At 35.7% G+C, this 23057-nt stretch overlaps 1 protein-coding gene across 1 annotated transcript in view; it reads right to left on the bottom strand.

Moving 5' to 3' along the window:
- Map2 (microtubule associated protein 2) overlaps positions 1-23057 on the bottom strand; it is a 274232-nt gene that overhangs the window by 64975 nt on the left and 186200 nt on the right. Inside the window, exon 5 of the mRNA XM_077799339.1 lies at positions 3072-3356. Coding sequence (XP_077655465.1) covers positions 3072-3333 — 262 coding nt within the window. The 5' untranslated portion in view covers positions 3334-3356. The remainder of the gene's footprint in view (positions 1-3071; positions 3357-23057) is intronic.

The following is a 23057-nucleotide window of genomic DNA, read 5'->3' as shown; positions in this document are numbered from 1 at the left end:
GTAAAATTATCACCTCAAAGTCTCCGTCCTCAAGGGATAGCATTTTTAAAGCCCATATTTGAGATTTAAAATCATTTCCTTTTAGTGGATGATTTTTATTACATGATCTATGAAATAGTTATCTATAAAACATCAATGATAAAAATTGTTATTTTATTAAACTAGAGTTTGGAGAAAAATTTAATTGCACATTAACTTATCACTGGAATGTTCTTTGTAGGTCTGAGGAAACAAAATCATGTATTTTCCTTTTCCTATAGCTTTACACAATACATATTTTCTGGGTTCAATAGTTGGCCTGTTATTTTTAGAGGGAAATTAGCTTAAAATCATACCAAAGTTTGGTTGAAAACATGGCTCTGATAACCCACAGCTGATTATTTACCACCTTTGTCACTATGAACATATGTATAAAACTCTTGTAATCAATCTCCGAAAAATAAGATTTGTTTGATACACATTGAGCTGACTTCAAAATTAATTCTTTAAAAAATTTTTTTTCTTAGTTGTAGATGGACACAATATCTTTGTTTTATTTATTTTTATGTGGTGCTGAGGATCCAACCCCGAGCCTCACACATGCTGGGCAAGCACTCTACCACTGAGCCACAATCCCAGCTCTTAAAATTGACTCTGGATGTTCCTGAAATCATCACTTGAAAGAAACATCTGTTAGTCTCTTCTAATTTTATATTATTTTCTCAAAGAAGCTGGCAAGGACACACTGACCTGGCGCATAGATATCTGTGATGCTCTTACATACTTCCATAAGATCAAAAAAACTAATGGAATAGTGAAGGATGATGGTTTTCCACTGCATGACCAAACACATGGATAGAGAATTCTCTATGGATAATTTTTTTTTCTACAGTGCATTATAAGCCCACAGAGAAGTCAGTAAGTCAGCTGGTGAGCATTCAAGGGACAAAGCTAGACTTTTCAGTGGTTTTTCAATTGCTTTGAAAAGGACTTTTTTCCTTTTGTATTTGCATACTCATTCATTTACTCACTTGACGCACATTTGTTGAGGTCTGCGGGTGTAACGCCAGGTGTTGCCAGACAGGATGGTGAGGAAAACCTTGGTCTACCATATCATCTCTTTTCTTCTTCACAACCATATCCTATGGCATGCCCTCATCCCTTTACGACTACAGCCCTTCAGTGTCCTCTTAGCTAATGCCCCGGACACCCAAGTCCTTCCCTCATCAAGTTATGTTAGAAAATGCTGTAGAAAAATATTCTTTGGTCAAGAGTGCCTGCTGTCTTCAATAATACCATTTTTATGGTAATTAATTAATTACATGGTAATTGATAGCTATTATTTCTTGTACCATTCACTTTATATACTTTACCATTTTATTTTAATTCTCACTATAACCAAGAAAGGTGAAAAAACAAAAGTTTGTTTCATTCTTAACTAGAAGTCTTACCAATCGGGTGTATTGAATGTACCTGTTCAGTATTTGCATAGTTTCTCAATTCCTTGAATCAAATGGGACACTGCTACCGTCTTTCCCTGTTCTACATGAATTTCTGCAGGGAACCTGCTTTGTAATCAGAACAATTTCTGAAAATATAACTTTATAGAGTTTATTTTTTTTTATCTTCAAAATGGCGATGTAATATTGAAACTGTGAACCATCCTGAGCTAGGAGTTCACGCAGTTTGAGATAGAGGTTGTGCACCACTGTGCTGTCCTTGGATGTTTAAAACACCTCGTTGCACCCCTGTGAATATGTCTGGCAGCCCAAGGTGCACCTGTACACAATTTGAAAACATTGGCAGTAAAGTGAAACAATCTTTCTTCAACTTTACCTTCACATACTTCTTTTTGGCAGTTAACATATAGTGCTCTATATTCAAACTAATTGCTGTGAAAGCATCTGATCCACAAAGTTCAGGGACCATTTCTTACACACATTCTGGAATAGGGGCTAATGCAGTACCTTATGTATAGAAGATGCTCATCAAGAGGTTAATGACTTAATGGACTTTTATAATTTACACTACACACTTGTGTAATTTCTCCTCTATTATTGGAAATGCCTACTATGGTTCCCTATTAAAATTTAAATATGCCTATATTTATACATATATACAGGTCTATGAACATATATGTATATATGGGTGAGTGCTGTGGTACTTGGAGTCAAACTCCAGGACTTGTGCGTGCATGCTAAGTACACACTGTACCACTGAGCTACCCCACTCCCTTAAGTAAATTTTTTGAAAAGAATGTGCAGTCACTCTGTGTTGCAAATTAGTTGCTGGAGTACAGAAAACAAATCTTGATATAAGAAAGGGATGATTTTGAAGGAGAGCCTTTCCTACTACTTGAAGTACACTTACTCTTTTGCAGGGTAGGTTGCTGTCTGCAAGTTACTGAATTCAAATACATTGAATTCTGAATTATAGAACAAAGGAAAATTATGATGAAGAACACTTTAGTGTGGGCAAATGTTCCTCTACACCACTGGTGGCAATGCCACTAATGATAATACCATCAATGCTAGAGTGATTTCTGGCAGGAATCATACTTAGAAAAGATGTGTTTCTGAGTAGATTATATTAATGTTCTCTCTGAAGCATCTGAACATTACTTTTAAAAAAATCTGAGAAAGTATGAATGATTCCTATATCTGTACATTTATGTTTCCTTTCCTTTCTTTTCTTTTTGCTTTCTCTTTTGAAGGCTTAGATTTTACATTTCTTCTGTCCCCCCAAATCCACTGAATTTAGGTCCAAAGTTATTTGAGGGAATCAAAAAGAAACTGAAGTTTCCTTTTAATGAGCTAAAATGATGAAAATTTTTAGCAAAATATGCATACATGGAACCATTTGTATATACAAATTAAAGGGGTAAAAATTAAACAGGTAAAGGAGGCGGAGAATACAACTAGTCTGGGGAAAGTTAGCCTAATTATCATGATTTTTCTCTCCTTTTGGTATCCATTTCTCCTCCTTGGCCAAAATTTCAGCTCTAGTACTAGTGAAAGAAGACCAACATTGCAAATTAATTCACTTTCACATGAAAAGGACTGCAAAGCCCAGAGTAGAGGTCCCTTGGTTACCTGCTGTTTCTCTGTCAGCTGAGGTCAGCTCTCCATTGATCCCATTCTCTTTGGTATCCGAGTAGGTGCCCTGTGACCCATGCTCTCCAAAGGTGCCCTCTTCATCCTCTCTGTATGGGAATCCATTGGCGCTTCGGACAAGTCCTTCCCCTGCCCCGCCTTGGTCCTTCATCTCAGGTGGATGTGGATGTGCAGAAGCCTCTGTGAGCTGAGCCGAGGTCCAGTGTGGCGCCTTGGCTTCATCTTTCCGTTCGTCTGCCATTCTTCAAAGCCCTGTAATTTCTCCTGTAATTGGAAGAGGAAAAATGGTCAGGGCTTTGAGCAAATCTGACCCGACATTAGTTTTATCAAGATAGGGAAAATGTGTAGCAAATTCAGTGGTTTTCTATAGTTGAAAAGACATTTTCGATAACCCTCTTTTAACATCAAGAATTTGCCATTGTACAGTTGGGTTTTACAGACCATTGCTGAAATATTTGTTCTTTTAATATAAGATCACCATCATGGCTACAAATGTCAAACCTAACGTTTAACATCTAAGGATACATCTTTAATTAATGCCCATTGACGTGTGGTATTGAATATTGACAGCATGGTAGAATCAAGAAATCCTTCTGCATAGGGAAAAAGACAGTGGTCAACGTTGCAGTTTCAAATGCGTTCAACCCAAGCTAGAGATGTATATCCTTTTCTGAATACAGTGAACTGAAAGATAGTTTTGACTTAATTGTCAATGAACTTTCCTTAACCCTATCTATAAAGAGGAAATGACATTTTTATTAACATAAATCTTGCAGAGAGAATGGGTTAAAATAGAGCATTAGACCCATGTCCCTATCTGATGGCATTATTTCGAAGCTAAGTCAAATAAGATCTGAAAAAGTGAAATCATTGACACATAATAGGAAACTGTAAATTATAGGGAAAAAAATGAAGCAGCTGTGGAAGGGGTGTTCTATAAATGCTAAGTGAATGGCAGATATTGCACGACCTTCTTTTTATGCTGATGCTACTAAGTTTAGAGATGTAACTGATGAGAGGTGATTCACCACTCAGTTTGGAAAGCTGTTGTCAGTGATGTAGCCTCATTGATGGCTTATTGTACCCATAAGAGTGACAACATAGGCAACGACTATCTCTGATGGAAATTAAGAACACTTTATTTTTTTCAAAACAGTAACCAAAGCAAAGACCTCCAAACAGGTAAACAAAAATGGTATTAAGACAAGCTATTTCTCACTATCAAGCTTCACAAATAAATTAAAGGCACCACAAATAAATTAAGCTTGTACGAAGGGAGGCCTCTCTACCAGGTTTCTAAGAAGCACCTGTTTCTTGGTGAATCTAAACGTAATCCTTAGCTTGCTCTGCTTTCTATTCATAGCAGGAAGAGCTAGATGAGTTCATTCATCAAAAAAACTTAATTACAACAACAAACCTCTCCCCAAATTATTTCCCAAATGCATCCTATTTATATTCCCTAAGAACATATGTTAATAAGATGTAAAAGTTAGTTCTTAAGACATCAGTTGAAGGGCTTGTGAACAAATCAGGGAGAATCCCTTCATCACCAACAGTGTGCCAAGAACAGTACCCACAGGAGAGTTGTGTTTTCTGTAAAATGAGGATATCAAAGCCTAGTTGACTTGTTACAAAGTTAAAACAGAATAAAATAGGGTTCAACACAGTCCCTATTCTGATCTTGATGAGTAAATAATAGTTATGGCATTTGTCATTATTTTCCTGATTGTAGTACAGCCATTCTTTGTACCACCAGTCAGTACCTATAAAACATTTTAAGTAGATTTTCTGGGATTGTTGACATAGTAGCTGGAAAATTTGTTCAAGTACAACAAAGACAGATACTTGTAAATCTGTCTCCAGATATTGCATAGGACTGAAAGAACATCCCTAGACAGGCATAGCAAATGTCCCAGAAATGAAGCCTGATGAGAAGAATGTATCTTCAGAATTATCCTCACCATATACACAGGTGGAAAAGTAGGTTCATCTTTTGTAAAGGCAATTCTGCAGTATCCTACACTCTACTCTGCCATTGTCTTCAAATGAAATATCAAAATATTTATTTTGAGAGCCTAAAGGTGGTGTTTTTTGACTCACTACGGTATCTTCATATGTCTAAGAGATGGACATAAATTGTGACCTCTGGATTACAATATTTTATTGATGGACTTAATTCCCTCAGCATCCTAATCTTTATATGCATCAATTTCTTTAACTTTCCTTCATCAGAATTAAAGTTTCCACATTCTTATGTAGTATAATGTATTTTATGTGTGAAATGAATATTGTAAATAGAACCCACTGCATACAATTTCTCCAGTTTTGAACACCTTGCACTAGAATGGTAAATTTACTATAATTAATGAACCAACATCAATACCTTATTATTAACAAATTTGTAGTTTATTTAGACACCCTTATTTTTAGCTAGCATCATTTTTGTTTTCAGGATCCCACCTAGAACACTACATTTAGCTTTCACGTCTCCTTAGATTCTTTATGACCTTGATCTTCCCAGGTTTGGGAAGTACTGGAAAAATAAATCATAGGATATCTTTCTACTGAAATTTAACCTTTTTTTCATGATTAGTTTGGGGTTATGTATTTGGGGGAGGAAGGCCACACAGGTAACGTGATCAGATAAGCTTGGGAGATGCTGAGCTACACATATAAGCGTACGGAGAACCTTCTGAGAGCTTTGGATGTGCTGATGGATATTCATTCTCAGTGATGCACAAAGCCTCCCAAACCAGTTTGCAGAACCATTTCATGACCCCACATTTGTGAACATCTCTAAAAGGATGGATCTGTAAAGATTCAGGATTGTTCTTTAACCCATGTTCAAATCTGAGCATTCTAGTCACTAGATATTCAAAGTAAATAAAAACAACAAGAGCACTTGCAAATCTTTGCTAAATTTGTCTATGCTCCCTATTCCCCAGGGTTCTTTGGAACAGATTTCTCAGTGATCAAAAATCTCATCTTGCACCTAATTAGCCAATGCCTAATAGGAGTGAATGAGTACTATTAGGTCATCATCCACTTACACATTATCATGTTTGATAACGCAGAGTAAAGCAAATACTTTTCTCTAACACTGATAGAAGGTTTAGTATCATGAGTTATGAGTCTTAGTAGTCACTCTCTTAGTTAATTCTAGGTATAATTTAATAGAAGCTATAGAAGAGAAAGCAAATAAAAGAACTGAAGCACAACAAAAGAACAGATTAAAAAAGGAAAAAATATTATCTCAATGTAAAACACGGGTACCATGGCAAAACTCAATTCATGCTTTAGAACAAATATTCCAGTTTTCAACTTACTTAGAAAAAATTTTTATATAGCATGCTAATTAAACATGCTTAGAGACCCCTTCTGTTGCTTGTGGGCAGGTCTGTCCACCATTGCTGCTATTACCAGATTTTTAGAGATTTGAAATTTTTGAGATTTGAAATGGATCTGCTTTTTAAAATTTTTCATACCTAATATTATTTGCTCTATGTTTCAAAACTCCAGGGTTTTGTTTGAGTATATTTCCAGATACTAATGAATTCATACTTTGTGTGTGTGAGAGAAAAATTTGGATTTGCCGGTAGGCAGCCTAAATGTCTGCCACCACTGTTTAAAACTATCTTTTTATGATTGTCCCTTGAATTAAGGATCTACATAGCAAATTAATTTATACTGAAATTTAGAAATAAAATGTTTGATCATATATATATTGCTATTTCTGATAATTCTTAGATAATTAGGGAATAAATCTGTTTCACAATTTCCCTGAATTATCAGAAAGTTTAAATACTTAACTAAAGTAATTACCTCATTCTACATCTTTGGCACTTATTTTATTCTAAATCTTCGGTACTGTGTTATGTTCTTTATTATAATTTAATTATAAAACATATCAAATCTTTCTAGAAACCAGAATGTACGCCACAAATAAATAATGACTACACATTATCTTTCAACATTTTACTTAGGGGGTTTTTAAAGAAAATTAGGTATTATTTAGTACACTGTAGCCCTTATGTTATTCATGTATAGAAAGTGAAGAAAATACAAAATGGATATTAATATTTCCTACACAAATTGTTTTATAAAACTTTAATATGTCAGACCTTTCAGATAGCTTATATATTAACAAACTGTAGCAAAAAATCTGATACATTGTAATAAACAACATTACTTAGTTTGAAATAATACTTTAATTACCAATTCAAGAAAATGTTGCTAATAAGACAATGATAGCTTTAAAGTGACAAATAACTTACATTGGAAATGGTCAGATTACTCAGATTTTCTGGATTCCAGTAAGGGTTATAAAACTGGGGGTGCATTAAAGCATAAAGCACTTATAAGCTATTTTTTTAAAGTACTTTCATTTGGACTTTCATCTATCATTGGATTACCTGGATATTACTGAACATGAAAAAAGTAGTTTGATATGCCCTACTAGTTCCTGCATTTTCTGTACTTAAGAGCAAATAGCCAATAGATATATCTGTTTTAACTGTACCAAAGATTGTTCCTGAGTACATATGCCCTCAGGGCTTGTAGACAAGAAAATAAGGTACATCTGTCTCACATTCCCTCCACTCTTTGCAAAGGATAAGGAAAAAACAGATGCTCAGGAAAAAAAGCTCTGCCATCTTTCTGAGTTACTGATAAGTTTATTTCTCTAAACAAATCCAGGACTAAGGATCCAAATCTGAAATACATTATATTAAGAAAGAAGCCATTTCCCAATTTTTCTACCTACCTAAAAATAAATCAGAATTTTCCATATTTTTCCTTCAAAGTCTGAAAAGTGTTATTCAAAAGTTAGATGTGTACAACCAAAATATGACGGTGATATACAAAATCACCAAAGCATTATTTAGTTGTCGTAAATTGGATTTCAAATATTTGTTGAATGTTAAATGAATTAATCACCAACTCTCTACCTCAAGGTAAATATAGAGAGGAAGGTTCTACCAGCTGCGGATGTTTAATCAACATGAGCTCAATAGGCAGGAGGAGAATGATTTTGAACTTAATTTTCATAGATATAGAGTTTGGCAGAAGAAATAGAACTCAAGTTCCAGCTCCATTGAGAGTACATGAAAAATAACACCAAGTAAAATAAATGACTAGACCTAAATAAGAGCTAGTAGAATAAAAGAAAATATATAATATATAAATATCTTTAAGATAAATTATTGCAACACATTCAAAAAAATTGCAAAGATATGAAACTGAAAAGCTCTTTGGTGGTCATCCCTTCCAATGTGTCTTGAAGTGTTTTCAACCAATGCCTTCCAACAGGGATAAAATAAACTAGAAATTTTTAGGTGTGGGACTTGCAAATCAGCATTTTAACAGGTGACTCTGATACACCAAAGTTTGAAAGGCTGGTGGTGCTCAGCTAAGCCTACTGCCTAGGAATTCTGAAAAGAACAGGAGGTGACAGCAATATACAAACAAAACACCACTGGTAGAGTGATTGAAATAAAGATGAAGGCGACCAAGTTGATAGGTCACATGACATTCTCACAAGTGACCTTTCACTTCCTGTGACCAGGATATTTTTGGTAAATGGATGGAGTCCCATTAAGAGACAAACTGCTGCTATTCTACCTTGAAGGGACTAAGGTATTCTCTGTTGTATCAACTCCTACTTGAAAGAGGCAGAAATTATCTGAAGAGTCTTTAAAATGACCCACTGTCTGTAGTAGAAACAAAAACAACCCCTCCCCCAAAAAAACTACTTCATGTTGTGAAAACATCTAGTCCTTAGCCAGTTTATCAACATCTCAAAGTTGCCTTTTTTTAAAAAAATAATTTTAGTTGTTGATGGACCTTCATTTAATTAATTAATTTTTACATGGTGCTGAGAATTGAACCCAGTGCTTCACACATACTATGCAAGTGCTCCACCACTGAGCTACAACCCCAGCCCTCAAAGTTGCCTTTTCATGCTTATTTTAGATTACTCCTTGGCATTCATGGATGGCTGAGGAGAGAAGTATACTTGCTTAATTTTCTTTCCTCTCAGATCATTATAGAGATGGATTTGGGGCAGTAGGCAGAGTGTGAACACGTGGTAAATAATTCTGAACTCACAGTACTCAAGCTCTCAGAAAAGTAACTGAATGATTTAATATCTAGGTACTTCAGATATGTGTGCTAAACTTTACAATATTAGAAAGATCACAAAACACAGAAGTAGTCACTGATTAGAGTTGTTATTAGTAGCATTAAATACTGTCAACAATGATGAAAGAAAACACTGAAGGCTTGGAAAGTCTAAAGAAAAATTTCATGGTATGCCAGATAGGCAGATCTCCATTTTTATAATGCACTTGGCACGGATAGTTCTAGAATGTTTTCTTTGATATGTTCTGCCCTATCATCATGTAATGTGGCAGATCAACAGAAACACTGGGCTTATAATTTTATGTTGCTGCATATCCAAACAGGAATAAAAGTCTAAAACAACCAGTTACACAATATAGTCAAGTACATGAATATTGTCTCTCTTTTCCATGTAGGTTCAATAATGTCTTACACTATTACTATCCATATCAGTGCCACAGAAACTCGATTTAGTCCCTAAAAGTATCAGAATTTCATGTAGAATCCATATGTTTGCTTATAAATGCTGAGGAGTTCTAAGATTAAATATTTGTTGATAAACTACCTACAATCTTGTTTTCCTACACTTTATCTTCTATGCCATCCTGAGGGAAAGGTGAATGATAGCACTTGAAAAAACTAAGCTGAACACCAGATATCTGTTTCATGCTTTTTTTCACTAGGTTGATTGTAAAATATCTAAGATATATAATAATATGACTCCTTCTGCATCACACACCAAGGCTAATTAACAAGTAATAAAGGCAGTTGGTGGGTCCATCCTATGTTATTTCAGTTGGACGACGACATGGAATATGAAACAAGCAGGTTTTAGGTTATTGTTAAGACTGGATTAATAAAAGTAAAACATAATTTCAGGCAACTTGGAAGTGCTTAATTAATGCTACCAATTATTATTATATTATGGTTTTTATTGAAAATTTTCAGCAATAAGATCTAATACATGGTTTGCCCCATACTGAAAAGCTAAGACCAGAGACATAATCTGAGAACGACCTTAGAATTTGCCACAGAGATTGGCAATGAGAAGTCAAAGACACCAGTATCTATTCCATTGCTATATCTTTTACCAAGCTTTGAGAACAGGGACTGGGTTAGGACCTAAAAAGAGAATCCAGGTAGCAGCACTGACTTCATTGGTAACAACCTACCGCATTAAACTGTATAAGAATTTTTTAGGTGACTGTGCTATTCAACCTGTAATTCATAGCTGTATATTATTCTAAAGTTCTTTTTGACAAGATATAAAAATACAAATAAAAATATTCATCTCAGAAATAAATCATATTTAAATGCACTACAGCTTCACCTCTAACATGTTCAGATTAAAATGATACAAATATATTAAGTACAGGCAGACTTACAACATGCTCAGTCATAGCATTTTCTTTCTTTTAATTTCTTTGAAATTTTGCATGGTATCCAAGTTTAGACTCCTCTGGGAGAATGGGTGGCCAGATTATATGGAACTCACCACCACCCTTCCCAGGACAGATATTTTGGCCCCATACCCTCTTTTCCCACCTATGGCTCGTTAATGTGCCACAGCCCCAATGTTGGCCAGGCCTTCAGAGCTTGTAACCCCAGAGAATTATAAAGAAGACCATTCCCCAGCCAGTTCCATATTCCCTGCTAGCTTTCCCGTGTGCCAAACTCCAAATAACTGCAGCCACAAATCACTTCTGCCAGTCACCTGGCCAACTCCAAAACAGAAAGTATTGGGGGCATTACCCCTAGACTTTGTTCTTTTTTTTTTTTTTTTGCCTTTCCCCCCGCCTCTTTAATATTGTTATTTTTAATCTTTTTTTCCCTTTCCCTTCTTTTCATTTTTCTCCTGCTTGCTTTATCCTGTTTTTAAATTTTCCTTTGGTTATCTTGTTTTAGACTCTACCTATTTTCTTACACTTTCTATTTTTTCTTCCTTCTTTTTTGTTTTTGATTTCTATTTTCTAACTATTCTTGTTACTTTCTTTTGTTTACCTCCTAATTTTATTCTGTGTTTTATTTTCCTACCCTTTCTTTCCTGTTGTTGTTGCTCACTGCTGCTGTGATTTGGTTGTTCTCATATATTTCTTTTTTTGTTTTCCTTCTTTTTTTTTTTTTCAGTACTGCAGATTGAGCCCGGGACTTCACTAAGATGCACCCTCAGCTCAGCTGAGAGAAACTGCACCAAACTCCAGCCACAAGTTTGTCCCACCTTAATGTTGGTGGATATTTCAACTGAAAGTCATAAGTGAGACGTAAGCCTCCCACCCCCCAATGCCATATCCACGAGGAGGCACAGCTAGGGCAGTCTGATATTTTACTCCTAGACAGTCACATCCATAACAGCAAAAAGCAATAACACAAAAGTTGTAAATACTATATCTACAAAGGTCCTCAGCGTTGGTTGGTCCCACACCTCACCTTGTTGGATATGAGTGCCACAGAAGGGAACTCTGATCTTGGCTCCCACTTTACATGTGAAGAAACACTAGGAGTCTCTCAAGTGTCTAAATAGAAGATAAAAGCTTTTGGACTTTCCCCATGATGGGAACAACTATTATTGGAATCACTTTCAAGTAATAGAACCAATATCAACAGTGCCCATAGATAGGGACTTCCACTCTCACAGTGGGAGTTACCACAGAGGGTGCACTTCACATACTTTGCTGGCTATACCCCACAAACCTAAATTACCAGAGGGACTCTACTCTTGTGAGACCTAAAGAGAAAGTGGATCCCCTCAAGGTCTAATATACTATGTATTGTGTCAAAATCTACCAATCACGCCCAAACTACAGGGAGATAACACAATGAAGTCCAACAGGAATTAACACTACACAACATATAATACTAAAAGGCACATCATCAAGAGAAGACTGCTTATTAAGAAAGTTTTTGCTTAAAACTGGAAAAGATATCCACCTCAACATATGTATAAACCTCAGTGTAGAAATACAAGAAACATGAGAAAACAAGGTAATAAGACTTATCCCCAAATTTGTAATTCTATAGTGGCCCATTCCAAACATAGCAAAATGAATGAAATGACAGATAAAGAACTCAAAAGAATGATTTTTTTCAAAGCTTAATGACTTTTAAGAGAATACAGAAAAAATATTGAATTAAGAAGGACAAGACAGGAAATGAATGAGAAATTCAATAAAGAAAGATTTTGAAAAATTATCAAACCAAATTCTTGGAAATGAGAAGCTAATAAATCAAAAACAAACAACCAACCAAACCAAGGCTCACTGACACAAAAAGATCAAACAGATGAATATCAGAATCTGAAGACAAGTCTGACGAAATATCACATACAGCAATAAAGAAAAATAAATAAACTATAAACAATAATTTGTTCAAGATCTCTGGGACACACTTGAAAGTTTGAACTTATGCATAATTGATATAGATGAGGGAGAAGGACTATTAAATAAAATAACAGCAAGAAAATTTCCCAAATTTTGGGAAAGACATGGACATTTAGGCATTTAGGTACAGGAGGCATTTAGAGCCCCAAAGAGACATAACCAGGAAAGAACTCTCCATGACAGATTATAGTTTATTTGCCAAAAGTGTAGGATAAAGAAAGCATATACAAGAAAAAAGCATCAAGTCACACTTAAAGTTAAACAGATTAACATCAGATGTTTTAGCAGAAACTCTAAGGCCAAAAGGGCATAGAATGATGTATTTCAAGGGGCTGGGGTTGTGGCTCAGTGGTAGAGTGCTCCCTTGCATGTGCAAGACCCTGGGTTCGATTGATCCTCAGCACCACATAAAAATAAATAAGTAAAATAAAGGTATTGTGTCCAACTACAACTAAAAAATAATATATTTTTAAAAAGAATGATGCATTTCAAGTCCTGGAAGGGAAAACAAAAACGTCCCTGCCAATCAATATTGCTATGTTAGAAAGTTTATCCTGCAGAACTGAAGGAAAACTAAAGATCTTGTAAGATAAGCATAAACCAAGGGAATTCATGAACACTAGTTCAGCACTGCAGAAGACATTTATGGGAGGAAGAAAGGTAAAACATGCAAAGAATAAATTCCACTAGAATAGCAGATATGCAATTGAAAAATAAGAAAGAATAAAATATTATCAATGCAGTAAACCATCAAACTTCTAAAATGAATAAGAGAGGAAGAAATAACAGAATATCCACAACAATCAGAAGAAAAATAACAAAATGACAAGAACATAGCTTTCAATGCTAACTCTGAATGTAAATGGTCTTCATTCTCTAATTAAAAGATGCAAACTGGTCTAATTAAAAGACCAATAATATTCTGTTGGGAGTCTCCCCAGCTCCAAAGACTAACCTCCCCATCCCCCGAGAAGAGCCATCCAATGGTGAGCCCTGCTAACTCACATGATCCTTGCGCACCAATCAGACTAGCCCTGCTGGCTCACATGAACCTTACCCACCAATCAGAAAGCACCCCATGCCAACTGTCAAACCATTCTGTCATAACTGTCAAACCACCCCGGGCTCTATAAATATGCAGAGCTGTTCCTCAATAAACGGGCATTTTCTCCAACAATGAGCCTTGTTCATTCTTTCCTATTCTAAGAGAAATATTCTTCTAGAAGAAACTCACCTCATCTGAAAATATAGACGTAGACTGAAAATGAAAGAATAAAAATGATATTCCAGGCAAATAGAATCTGAAAACAAGAAGGATTAGCTTTATCTATATTTGACAAAATACTTTAAAACAAGAGACAAAGAAGGTCACAGTTTATTGATCAAGAGAACAATTTATTCAGTAAAATATAATGATTATAAATATATGTACAGGGCTGGGGTTGTGGCTCAGTGGTAGCACGCTTGCTTAGCATGTGTGAGGTGATGGGTTCGATTCTCAGCATCACTACAAATAAATAAAATAAAAGTCTATCAATGACAAAAATAAATAAATAAATAAATGTACATAATGTTGGCACACCCAATTTTATAAAAGAAACACTACTACACATAATAGGAGAGATGGGATCCAAAGCATAATAATGGGTAACTTCCATAACACACTCTCACAAGTATCAAGATGCCCCCCAAAATCAACAAAGAAACATCAGAATAAATTATGCTCTAGATCAAATGGATCTGACATTATAGATTATTCCATCTAACATCAGCAGACATTTTGATAAATGCACAAAAATTCAACATCCCTTCATGATAAAAGCCCTTAATAAATTAGGTATAGTAGGATCATGCCTCAATAATAAAGGCTTTTATAATAAATAAATATATAAATAAATACACAAGAAATAAAATATCATACAATATAGGCTAATGATGACAAACCCATAGCCAATCTCATGCTATATGGGGAGGAAACTAAAAAGCATTTTCTCTAAGAGCAGGGTCAGGTCAAATGTGTCCATTCTGACCATTCATATTCCATAAGTATTAGAAATTTTAGTAGAGCAATTAGGGAAGAGAAATAAAAAGTATAAAATATGAAAGGAGGAAGTTAAATTATCTCTGTTTGCTTATATTTGCTTATACATAAAAATCCAAAACACTGTATCTAAAGACTATTGTTAGAACTAATAAACAAATTCATCAAAGTAGCACCATTCAAATTTAACAAACAAAAGTCAAGAGCTTTTCTGTATACCAATAATCAACTTGCTGAGAAAAGAATTCCATTCACAATAGCCACATAAAAGAAAAAAATAAGAGAGAAAAAAAAACAAAACAAATAAAACCATAGGAATAAACCTAACCCAGAAGCTGAGAGACTTTTATAATGAAATTGTTAAAAACACTGAAAAAAGAAACTGAAGACACTAGAAGATGGAGTGATTTCCCATGTTCATGGATTGGGAAAGTTAATATTACTAAAATGGCCATATTGCCAAAAGTGAGCTACAGATTCAGTGCAATTCCTGTCAAAATACCCAATATCATTTTTCACAGAACTGGAAAAAATAATCCTAAAATTCCAAAGGAGGTAAAAAAAAACCATAACAACAAAATAACAAGAACAACAAAATAAACACACACCAGAATAACTAAAGCAATCTTGAGCAAAAAGAGCAATGCTGGAAGCATCACAACACCTGATTTCAAAATATGCTCCAAAGCCATAGTAACAAAAACAGCAATGGTACTGGCATAAAAACGGACACAAAGTCCAATGGAATAAAATAGAGGATCCAGAAATAAACCCACACATCTACAGCCATCTGATTCTTGACAAAGTTGCCAAAAACACACATTTTGGAGAAAAGACAGCCTCTTCAACAAATGGTGCTGGAAAAACTGGATATCCACACGTAAAAGACTGAACTAGATCCCTATTTCTTCCCCTGTACACAAGTCAATTTGAAATGGACCAAAGACTTTAACATAAGAGCAGAAACTTTAAAATTAGTAGATGAAAACATAGGGGAGACACTTCGAGATACAGGCATAGGCAATAATTTCATGTTAGGAATCCAACAGCTCAGGAAACAAGCAAAAATTGACAAATAGGATTACATAAAATTAAAAAAAAAACTTCTGCATAGTACAGGAGACAATCATCAGAATGAAAAGAAAACCTACAGAAAGGGAAAAAATCCTTGCCAGATATTCAGCTGACACAGGATTGATATCCAGAATATATGAAAAACTCAAAAAAGTCACCAACAAAACAATTTAATCAATAAATAGGTAAATGAGTTGAACAGACACTTTTCAAAAGAAGTACAAATGGTCAATACATATATGAAAAAATGCTGAGCATCTTTAGCCATCAGGGAAATGCAAATCAAAACTACATTGAGATTCTATCTCACCTGAGTCAGAATGGCTATGATAAATCAAAACAAAAACAAAAAAGTACCAAGTGCTGGCAAATACATGGAGGAAAAGGAACCCTTGACCCTGTTGGTGGGAATGTTAATTAGTATAGCTACTATGGAAAAGAGTATGAAGGTGTCTCAGAAACTAAAAGTAGTATTACCATATGATTCATTGATCTCACTCTTAAGGAAATGAAGTCCATAACCTGAACAAATCAAGTCATCATACATAATAGATATTAGCACACCAGTCTTTACTGTGACACAATAGCCAAGTAATAGAATCAGCCTAAGGGTCCATTAACAGAGGAATGGATAAAGAAAATATGGAGTATTATTTTGTCCATAAAGAATGACATACTGTCATATTTAGGGAAACAAATGGAATTGGAGGACATCATGTTTGAATGAAATAAATCAGACACAAAATGACAAATATTATATGTTTTTTTCTCATATAGGGGAAACTGTTGTGGGGGAAATGAACTGAAATTAAAAAGGAATGCGTAGGGACTGGGAAGGGGTCTGAGGTAGGGGACAAAAGACTCTTCGTTTTCCTTTAGGAGTTTTATAGTATCAGATTAATGTGTATTCTTTAATAAAATTTGAGCTGATTTTTCCTGATGTATATAAGGATATAATTTTGTTCCTTTGTATGTGGATTTCCAGTTCCTTCAACGCCATTCAATGAAGAGACTATCCTTTAACCACTGCATGAAACTTTATCAAAGGTCAGCTGACCATTTATATTGGTTTATTTCTATGTTCTTTATTTTGTTTCATTGATCTATATATCTGGATTTATGTCAATACATATTATTTTAATTAAGGTCCTTATCTAAGACACTTTAGAATTGGGAAAAAATAATGAAATGAAACTTAACCCTTATATTAATACAGTCTACTTAATAATCTTACTTTAACAAGCTGCCTTATAATTAATATTTCTGTATTTGTTTCATCTAATTATCAACATTACAATCTATCTGCTTATTGAGAGAAAAGAATGTGATCATGTTTCATGCTATTTTGACAGATATTAATCTTATTATTTTGAGTTCTATTTGTGGACCACTCATATATACATCAAGTTCAGAAAACCTCCTTTTCACTAAAATGTTCTGTTTCAGAGAATATTTTGCTGCTCTTCAATTTAGATAGAATTACTCTTGCTTGATTTTGTTCAGTGTGAGAACTATAAGGATCTTTGGGTGCCAATTTTTCTTTTTTCATATGTGACAGTGAGTTAGAGATGCACATGAGCCTGCTGGGGACTGCACTCACATGCAGTGACATGGAGGAAAATGCAAGGAAACAGAGATGGTTAAAATAATAGGAAGCCTGAATGACCAGAGATCTGGACCTTTCATTGAGATGCACTGATTTACAAAATAACGAGAATGTACGGTGTTTTCCTTTAAGATCCTTAACAACTCACTTATTATGCTTCCTAATATAGAAATCAATAAACATTTATACCAGGTTTACACCAGAAATTTTGTTAGGCACTAGAATACAATGATGGTTAAGATAAGGACTCTGACCACAAACAGTTCAAACTCTATTGAGGAAGACAAATGTATTTGAGAAATATATTATAAGATAACACAGTAAATGCAATAATAAGAAGGTGAATAGGTGGTACATGAATATGAACCTGGGAATCATACCTATGTAACAAGAAAAATGCATAGATGCAAAATACTTACATTACATGCATTTTTTTTAAATATACTAAAAAATGTACTCAACTACAGCAACTATGGGCAGTCCAAAATCTAGTTTAAAAAAAGTTTTGTATATATAGTTGTTGTTGTTATTGTTAGAGAAAGCTAAAATGTTAGCCATATAAAACTAAAGTATGAGTTATATAGAACAGAGCAAATCCTTTTCTTCCTTCCTTTTTCTTTTTGGATTTGGGGCAGGCTGTGTGCTAAGTTCTGCTGTGCACACTGCTGACTCTAACTGTGTCTCACAGGGATTCTGAGCAGACTTGAAAGCAGCCTTGTTCACTGCATCAGCTGTGGGCCAGAAAGGAAGCAGACAGAAGCCTTATCATTTGGAATTCCCTCACAACTCAGGTCTGATCCAATTGGGTCAGCCTTCACATACAGTTTGACTTATCTCTTTGAACAGACATTTCTTTGTATGCCACATGAACTCTAAAAATAAGGTCAATTTTTATGGCTTGTAACTTGTGTTCTGAACAAACTTCTGTAGAGATCCGATGTGACATAAATTCATTAAATCCACCAGTCCTGACACGGATATAATTAGTTTAAACTTATGAGATATTAAAAAATCGAGCTGGTAAAAATATTCAACTAAGTATACAGCATAATTGATTTCTCTACAAAGACAAATATCCCAATCTTATATGTAAAAGCCTCAATGTAATAGAGATATAGATGTGACAATACTTTATGGTGGGCCTGTAGGCAAAAACAGTTCAATATAAAAACAGACCCATCTTCTGCAAATCAGGCAAATGGCACTTGACCAAGAGCATATAAAAAAGGATTTGGAATATGCATTAGACAGCTTTGTGTCATTTGTGACCAAAATACCTGACAAGAACAATTTAGAGGAGGGTAATTTTATCTTGGCTCATGGTTTCAGAGATTTAGTCCATGGAGGTCCAACTCAATTGCTCTAGACTCAAGTGAGCATCAAGGCAGAAATGGAGTTGGCTGACTATGAACTGAACCTCAGAAATAGTGAGAGCTCAAATAAACCTTTCCTCCTCTAAGTTGTTCTTGGTGGATATTTGGGTCACAGTGATGAAAAGCTAACACAATGATATTACTATATTTTTTCAGTTCCACTTGCTTTTAAAACAAAGTCTCCTTTAAAATTCTTAGCTTTCCAAAACAAGACTAACACTAATTGTAAGCATATGCCAAAAAGGAATCCACAGGCAGAAACCAAGAAGGCTTACGTGCTGCTTTCCAAGGCACCATAGCCGTCTGTTGTAGAAAAAGGTCTTTTTGACTGTTTTGGCCCTTTGCTCTTCATTCAGGAATTGATTACTACTGGATCTTTCCTAGAGTTCTGCTCACAATGGATTTAAATGACTCAAGCTTTGGCACCCCCTCACTGAAGTATTTGCTTTCGTGAATTCTAAATCTCTCTTTCAGAGACTACAACTGTCTCTGAATGAAACTGCCTGCTGGAGTAATTACCGAGCACATGGTACGACTGGAATCCTCAACATTCATTAAAAAACAGTGCAGGTGGGTAGAAAAGAGTAAAAAGAAAAAAAAATCACAAGAAATGATCAGGTTTAAGTAAATCATGGCACTGTGGGAGAAAGATCTGACAGATGCATTCAGAAGGAATCAGTCCCCAAGTTCAGCTGCCGTGTTTCCACTTGTCACTTCCCATTCTTCTCACACAGAATGAAGCATCGATACGTCTTTCCTCATATAAGTATAGAAAAGGCCAGTTTTCTTAATTTTAAATGCTCTCTGCCACCAGGATAATGTAATTAAATTGCCAACAACTTTCAAAAGGAAAAAGAATTTTTTTTTTCTTTCAAGAGAAAAACCAGTGGTCATAAAGTGACTGTGAGGCAGTATTTTCACAAGAACCCTAACACTCCGTGGTCACAGGAGACTGGAACTTGGCAACAAGTTGTTTAGCAAACAGGCTGATTTCGTGGAATATTTAGCTGAGGGAAAGGGAGAGAGAAGGGAAATTGCGTGGAAATGGAAGGAGACCCTCAGGGTTATACAAAATTACATACAAGAGGAAGTGAGGGGAAAGGGAAAAATAATACAAGGGGGAGGAATGAATTACAGTAGAGGGGGTAGAGAGAGGGGAGGGGAGGGGAGGGGAGGGGGGATAGTAGAGGATAGGAAAGGCAGTAGAATACAACAGACACTAGTATGTCAATATGTAAATCAATGGAAGTGTAACTGATGTGATTCTGCAATCTGTATACGGGGTAAAAATGGGAGTTCATAACCCACTTGAATCAAAGTGTGAAATATGATATATCAAGAACTATGTAATGTTTTGAACAACCAACAATAAAAAATAAATAAATTAAAAAAAGACTCAATTCTTAAAATATTATTTTTAAAACATTTCAAATAATTAAATAAAATTTATGTGTATTTGAAAAAAAAAGAAAGAAAGTCTTTTATAGAACACTGATACAATATTCCATTCATGTAAAATAAGCAGATGCATAGCTCCCCTCCACGTGAATGCGGATGTTTATCATCATCTAAATATCGACAGAGCAAATGGAAATATGATGTGAAGCTTACACAGGACTACTTGTGAATTCATTAAAACATCAAAATTATTTAAATAATTTTGTAAAAGTACCAAATACTGTGGTGTTTTTGTTTCTCAATATTCTACCTTTATTTCATCATAAAAAGGCACATGTAGTTGGCCTGGTGGTGCATACCTGTAATCCCAGTAACTCCGGAGGCTGAGGCATAAGCATCATGAGTTCAAGGCCAGCCTCGGGAATTCGGTGAGGCCCTCAACAACTTAGCCAGACTTTGTCTCAAAATAAAAAATAACAAGGGTTGTGGATGTAGCTAAGTGCTAAAGCAACCCTGGGTTCTATCCCCAGTATCCAAAAAAAAAAAAAGGGCACATCTTTCTTCAGCTCAAAAAGCATTTTTATATTTTTATTTCACTGTCCCAATTCAACTTTTTTGAAAATATGAATTTTAGGCACTTATTAAAATACAAATATTTATTTTATTCCATCGCAAGTCTTTTTAAATCTATTAATCTATTAATTCCTTTAACAAAACTTACTGAAGAAAACCAAGAACAGGCCTCGGACATGCTGCCATCAATTTGGACACAATAACTGTTTCTATAAGATATATATTAAAAAATATTTTATTTGTGTACTACTATAAGAATTACTGTGGCGAGCCAGCCATGGGCTGTGTGTGTGAGTTATGCGCATTTGAGCACAGGAAGGGACTGGACTGATGGTGCTGCTCTGACTGGGCTCTGTGTCGGATGTGTCCTTTCCTCTCACTCTGCCTATGATCCCACACAGCACCTGCGATGGGTGTGACTTTCCAAGATGTCAGTCAATCTGCTGACCCCAAGACATCACCAAGCAACCCCCTGAAACCCAATCCCTTGCCTTATTTGGGTGGAACTTTCTCAAATGTCTTTCCCCCAGTAAATAGGAGGGTTTCAGGTGTGCTCTCTCTCTTTTGCCTACCTCTCTGGCTTCCCTTGTAGGAGCTGTGTGGTCAAGGAGCCAACACTGAACCCCCAAAATGGTATTCCCTGTCTCTGTGTGGTTATTTAGTAGACAGCCCAATTCACCCGGAGTGACCCTGACTCAGTCGCTTGTGGCAGCAAATTAACTTTGACAAAATGGTATGTCTAATACATTTACTATTTTAACATGTCACTAAAATTATAATTCAAAATTTTATCTCTGTCATATGACTGAGACCTATTTTTGCCACTGCTTAAACTATTTGATCCAAACAGTCAAATGTATTATTTTGTAGATAGACTTCCCCATTATAACCAATAGTACTAGCTATTTACCCATTTTTTTTTCCTTTTCTTTTTCCTAAATACTTAGGCAAAATACATTTCCTAGCAATTAGGTGTGGTCACATGACTGAGTTTGGCCAAACAGTATGTGAATGGAAGCAATGAGGTACACTACACTTCCAGGTTGGGCTCCTATACAATTCCATAGGCCTCTCCTTCATCTCTGCCCTTCCACCAGCAGGATGCAGACAATGATGGAACAAAGTCTCTGATGGAGAAGCTTGGATCCCTGGTGGATTATGAGAAAGACAAACAACCTTCCAACCCAAGCACCCAGCAGGCACCAAACACCCAGAGGTACTGTGGAGCTAGCAGAAAGCAAGGCTATGACACATTTCTAGATCTATTTGTTACAGCAATTAGCTAATCCTAGCTAACATACTTGGTTTGAGGAAAAGTCTAATGAGATTTCTTAAAAAAAAAAAAAAATGATGAGACTAATAGAAGTAACAGGATTAAACGAAACACATTAAAGTAACTGTCCCTGATTTATTTCCTGCACAGCATATCCTGACAGCAACTAGAGCAGCCCGTGGGTGTAGGAGTGGGAGACGGTGAACTGGAGGAAAGACCATTTCCTGCCGCTTTTCCTGATGCAACAGTGGTCCACTTTATGCTCTGACTACAACCCTTGCTGCCCTGCCACTGCAACTTCTTTTTAAAAGGACGTATTTTCCTCTCTCTCTCCCCCTCCCTAATCTCAACCTACCCTAATCGGTACCTTCCTAACCTCAGGGGAAATAGGATTACCTTCCTTCCCCACCAGGCAGAGTTATCTGTCCTGGAGCACTGACTCACCAAAGAAACAAGCAATTCAGATTTCAGGGTTGGCACCAGAAGATCTAAGAAACAACTATCTCCCAGATTAACAAGTGAATTTCAACTCCAGATAGACAACACCTGGAATGTAGCCTTGGAATCACCTCTTTAAGAATCCCCTATTTGGGCTGGGGATGTGGCTCAAGCGGTATCGCCTGTCATGCGTGTGGCGCAGGTTGGATCCTCAGCACCACAAACAAAGATGTGTGTCCGCCGAAAACTAAAAAAAATAAGTATTAAAAAAAATTCTCTCTCTCTCTTAAAAACAACAACAACAACAACAACAACAACAAAAAACCCTGTTCCCCTGATGGGAAGAATCACACCTGGGACAGGAGTCCCCTGGGTTTCTCCTTTGCTAGCAAAGCAATAAAGCTTCTTTTTTCTTTTCCTCAACACTTTGTCTTCATCGTTGGATTAGATAAAGGACAAGAACTGAGCTTTTGAAAACACTAATGTCCTCTCTTTATGCCCCTCTGCTTTTCCAGTGTGGCTGGAGCAAAGATGGTCCAGCCTAGGGCAGAACCCTTGGCTGGCCAAGGTGGGAATTGAATTTGCAATCACTTTCAAAGGATCTCAGGACACTTTCCTGAGGTGTAGAAAATAAAAGCCTTACAGGTGGTCAACTTCCTGTTTCCCCAGGCTCTCTTTATCTGCCCTCATTGTGG

This window comes from Urocitellus parryii, chromosome 1, assembly GCF_045843805.1.
Source record: "Urocitellus parryii isolate mUroPar1 chromosome 1, mUroPar1.hap1, whole genome shotgun sequence".
Taxonomy (NCBI): domain Eukaryota; kingdom Metazoa; phylum Chordata; class Mammalia; order Rodentia; family Sciuridae; genus Urocitellus; species Urocitellus parryii.
Note: the sequence above shows the minus strand (reverse complement) of the source record. Positions and strands in the feature narration are given on the sequence as shown.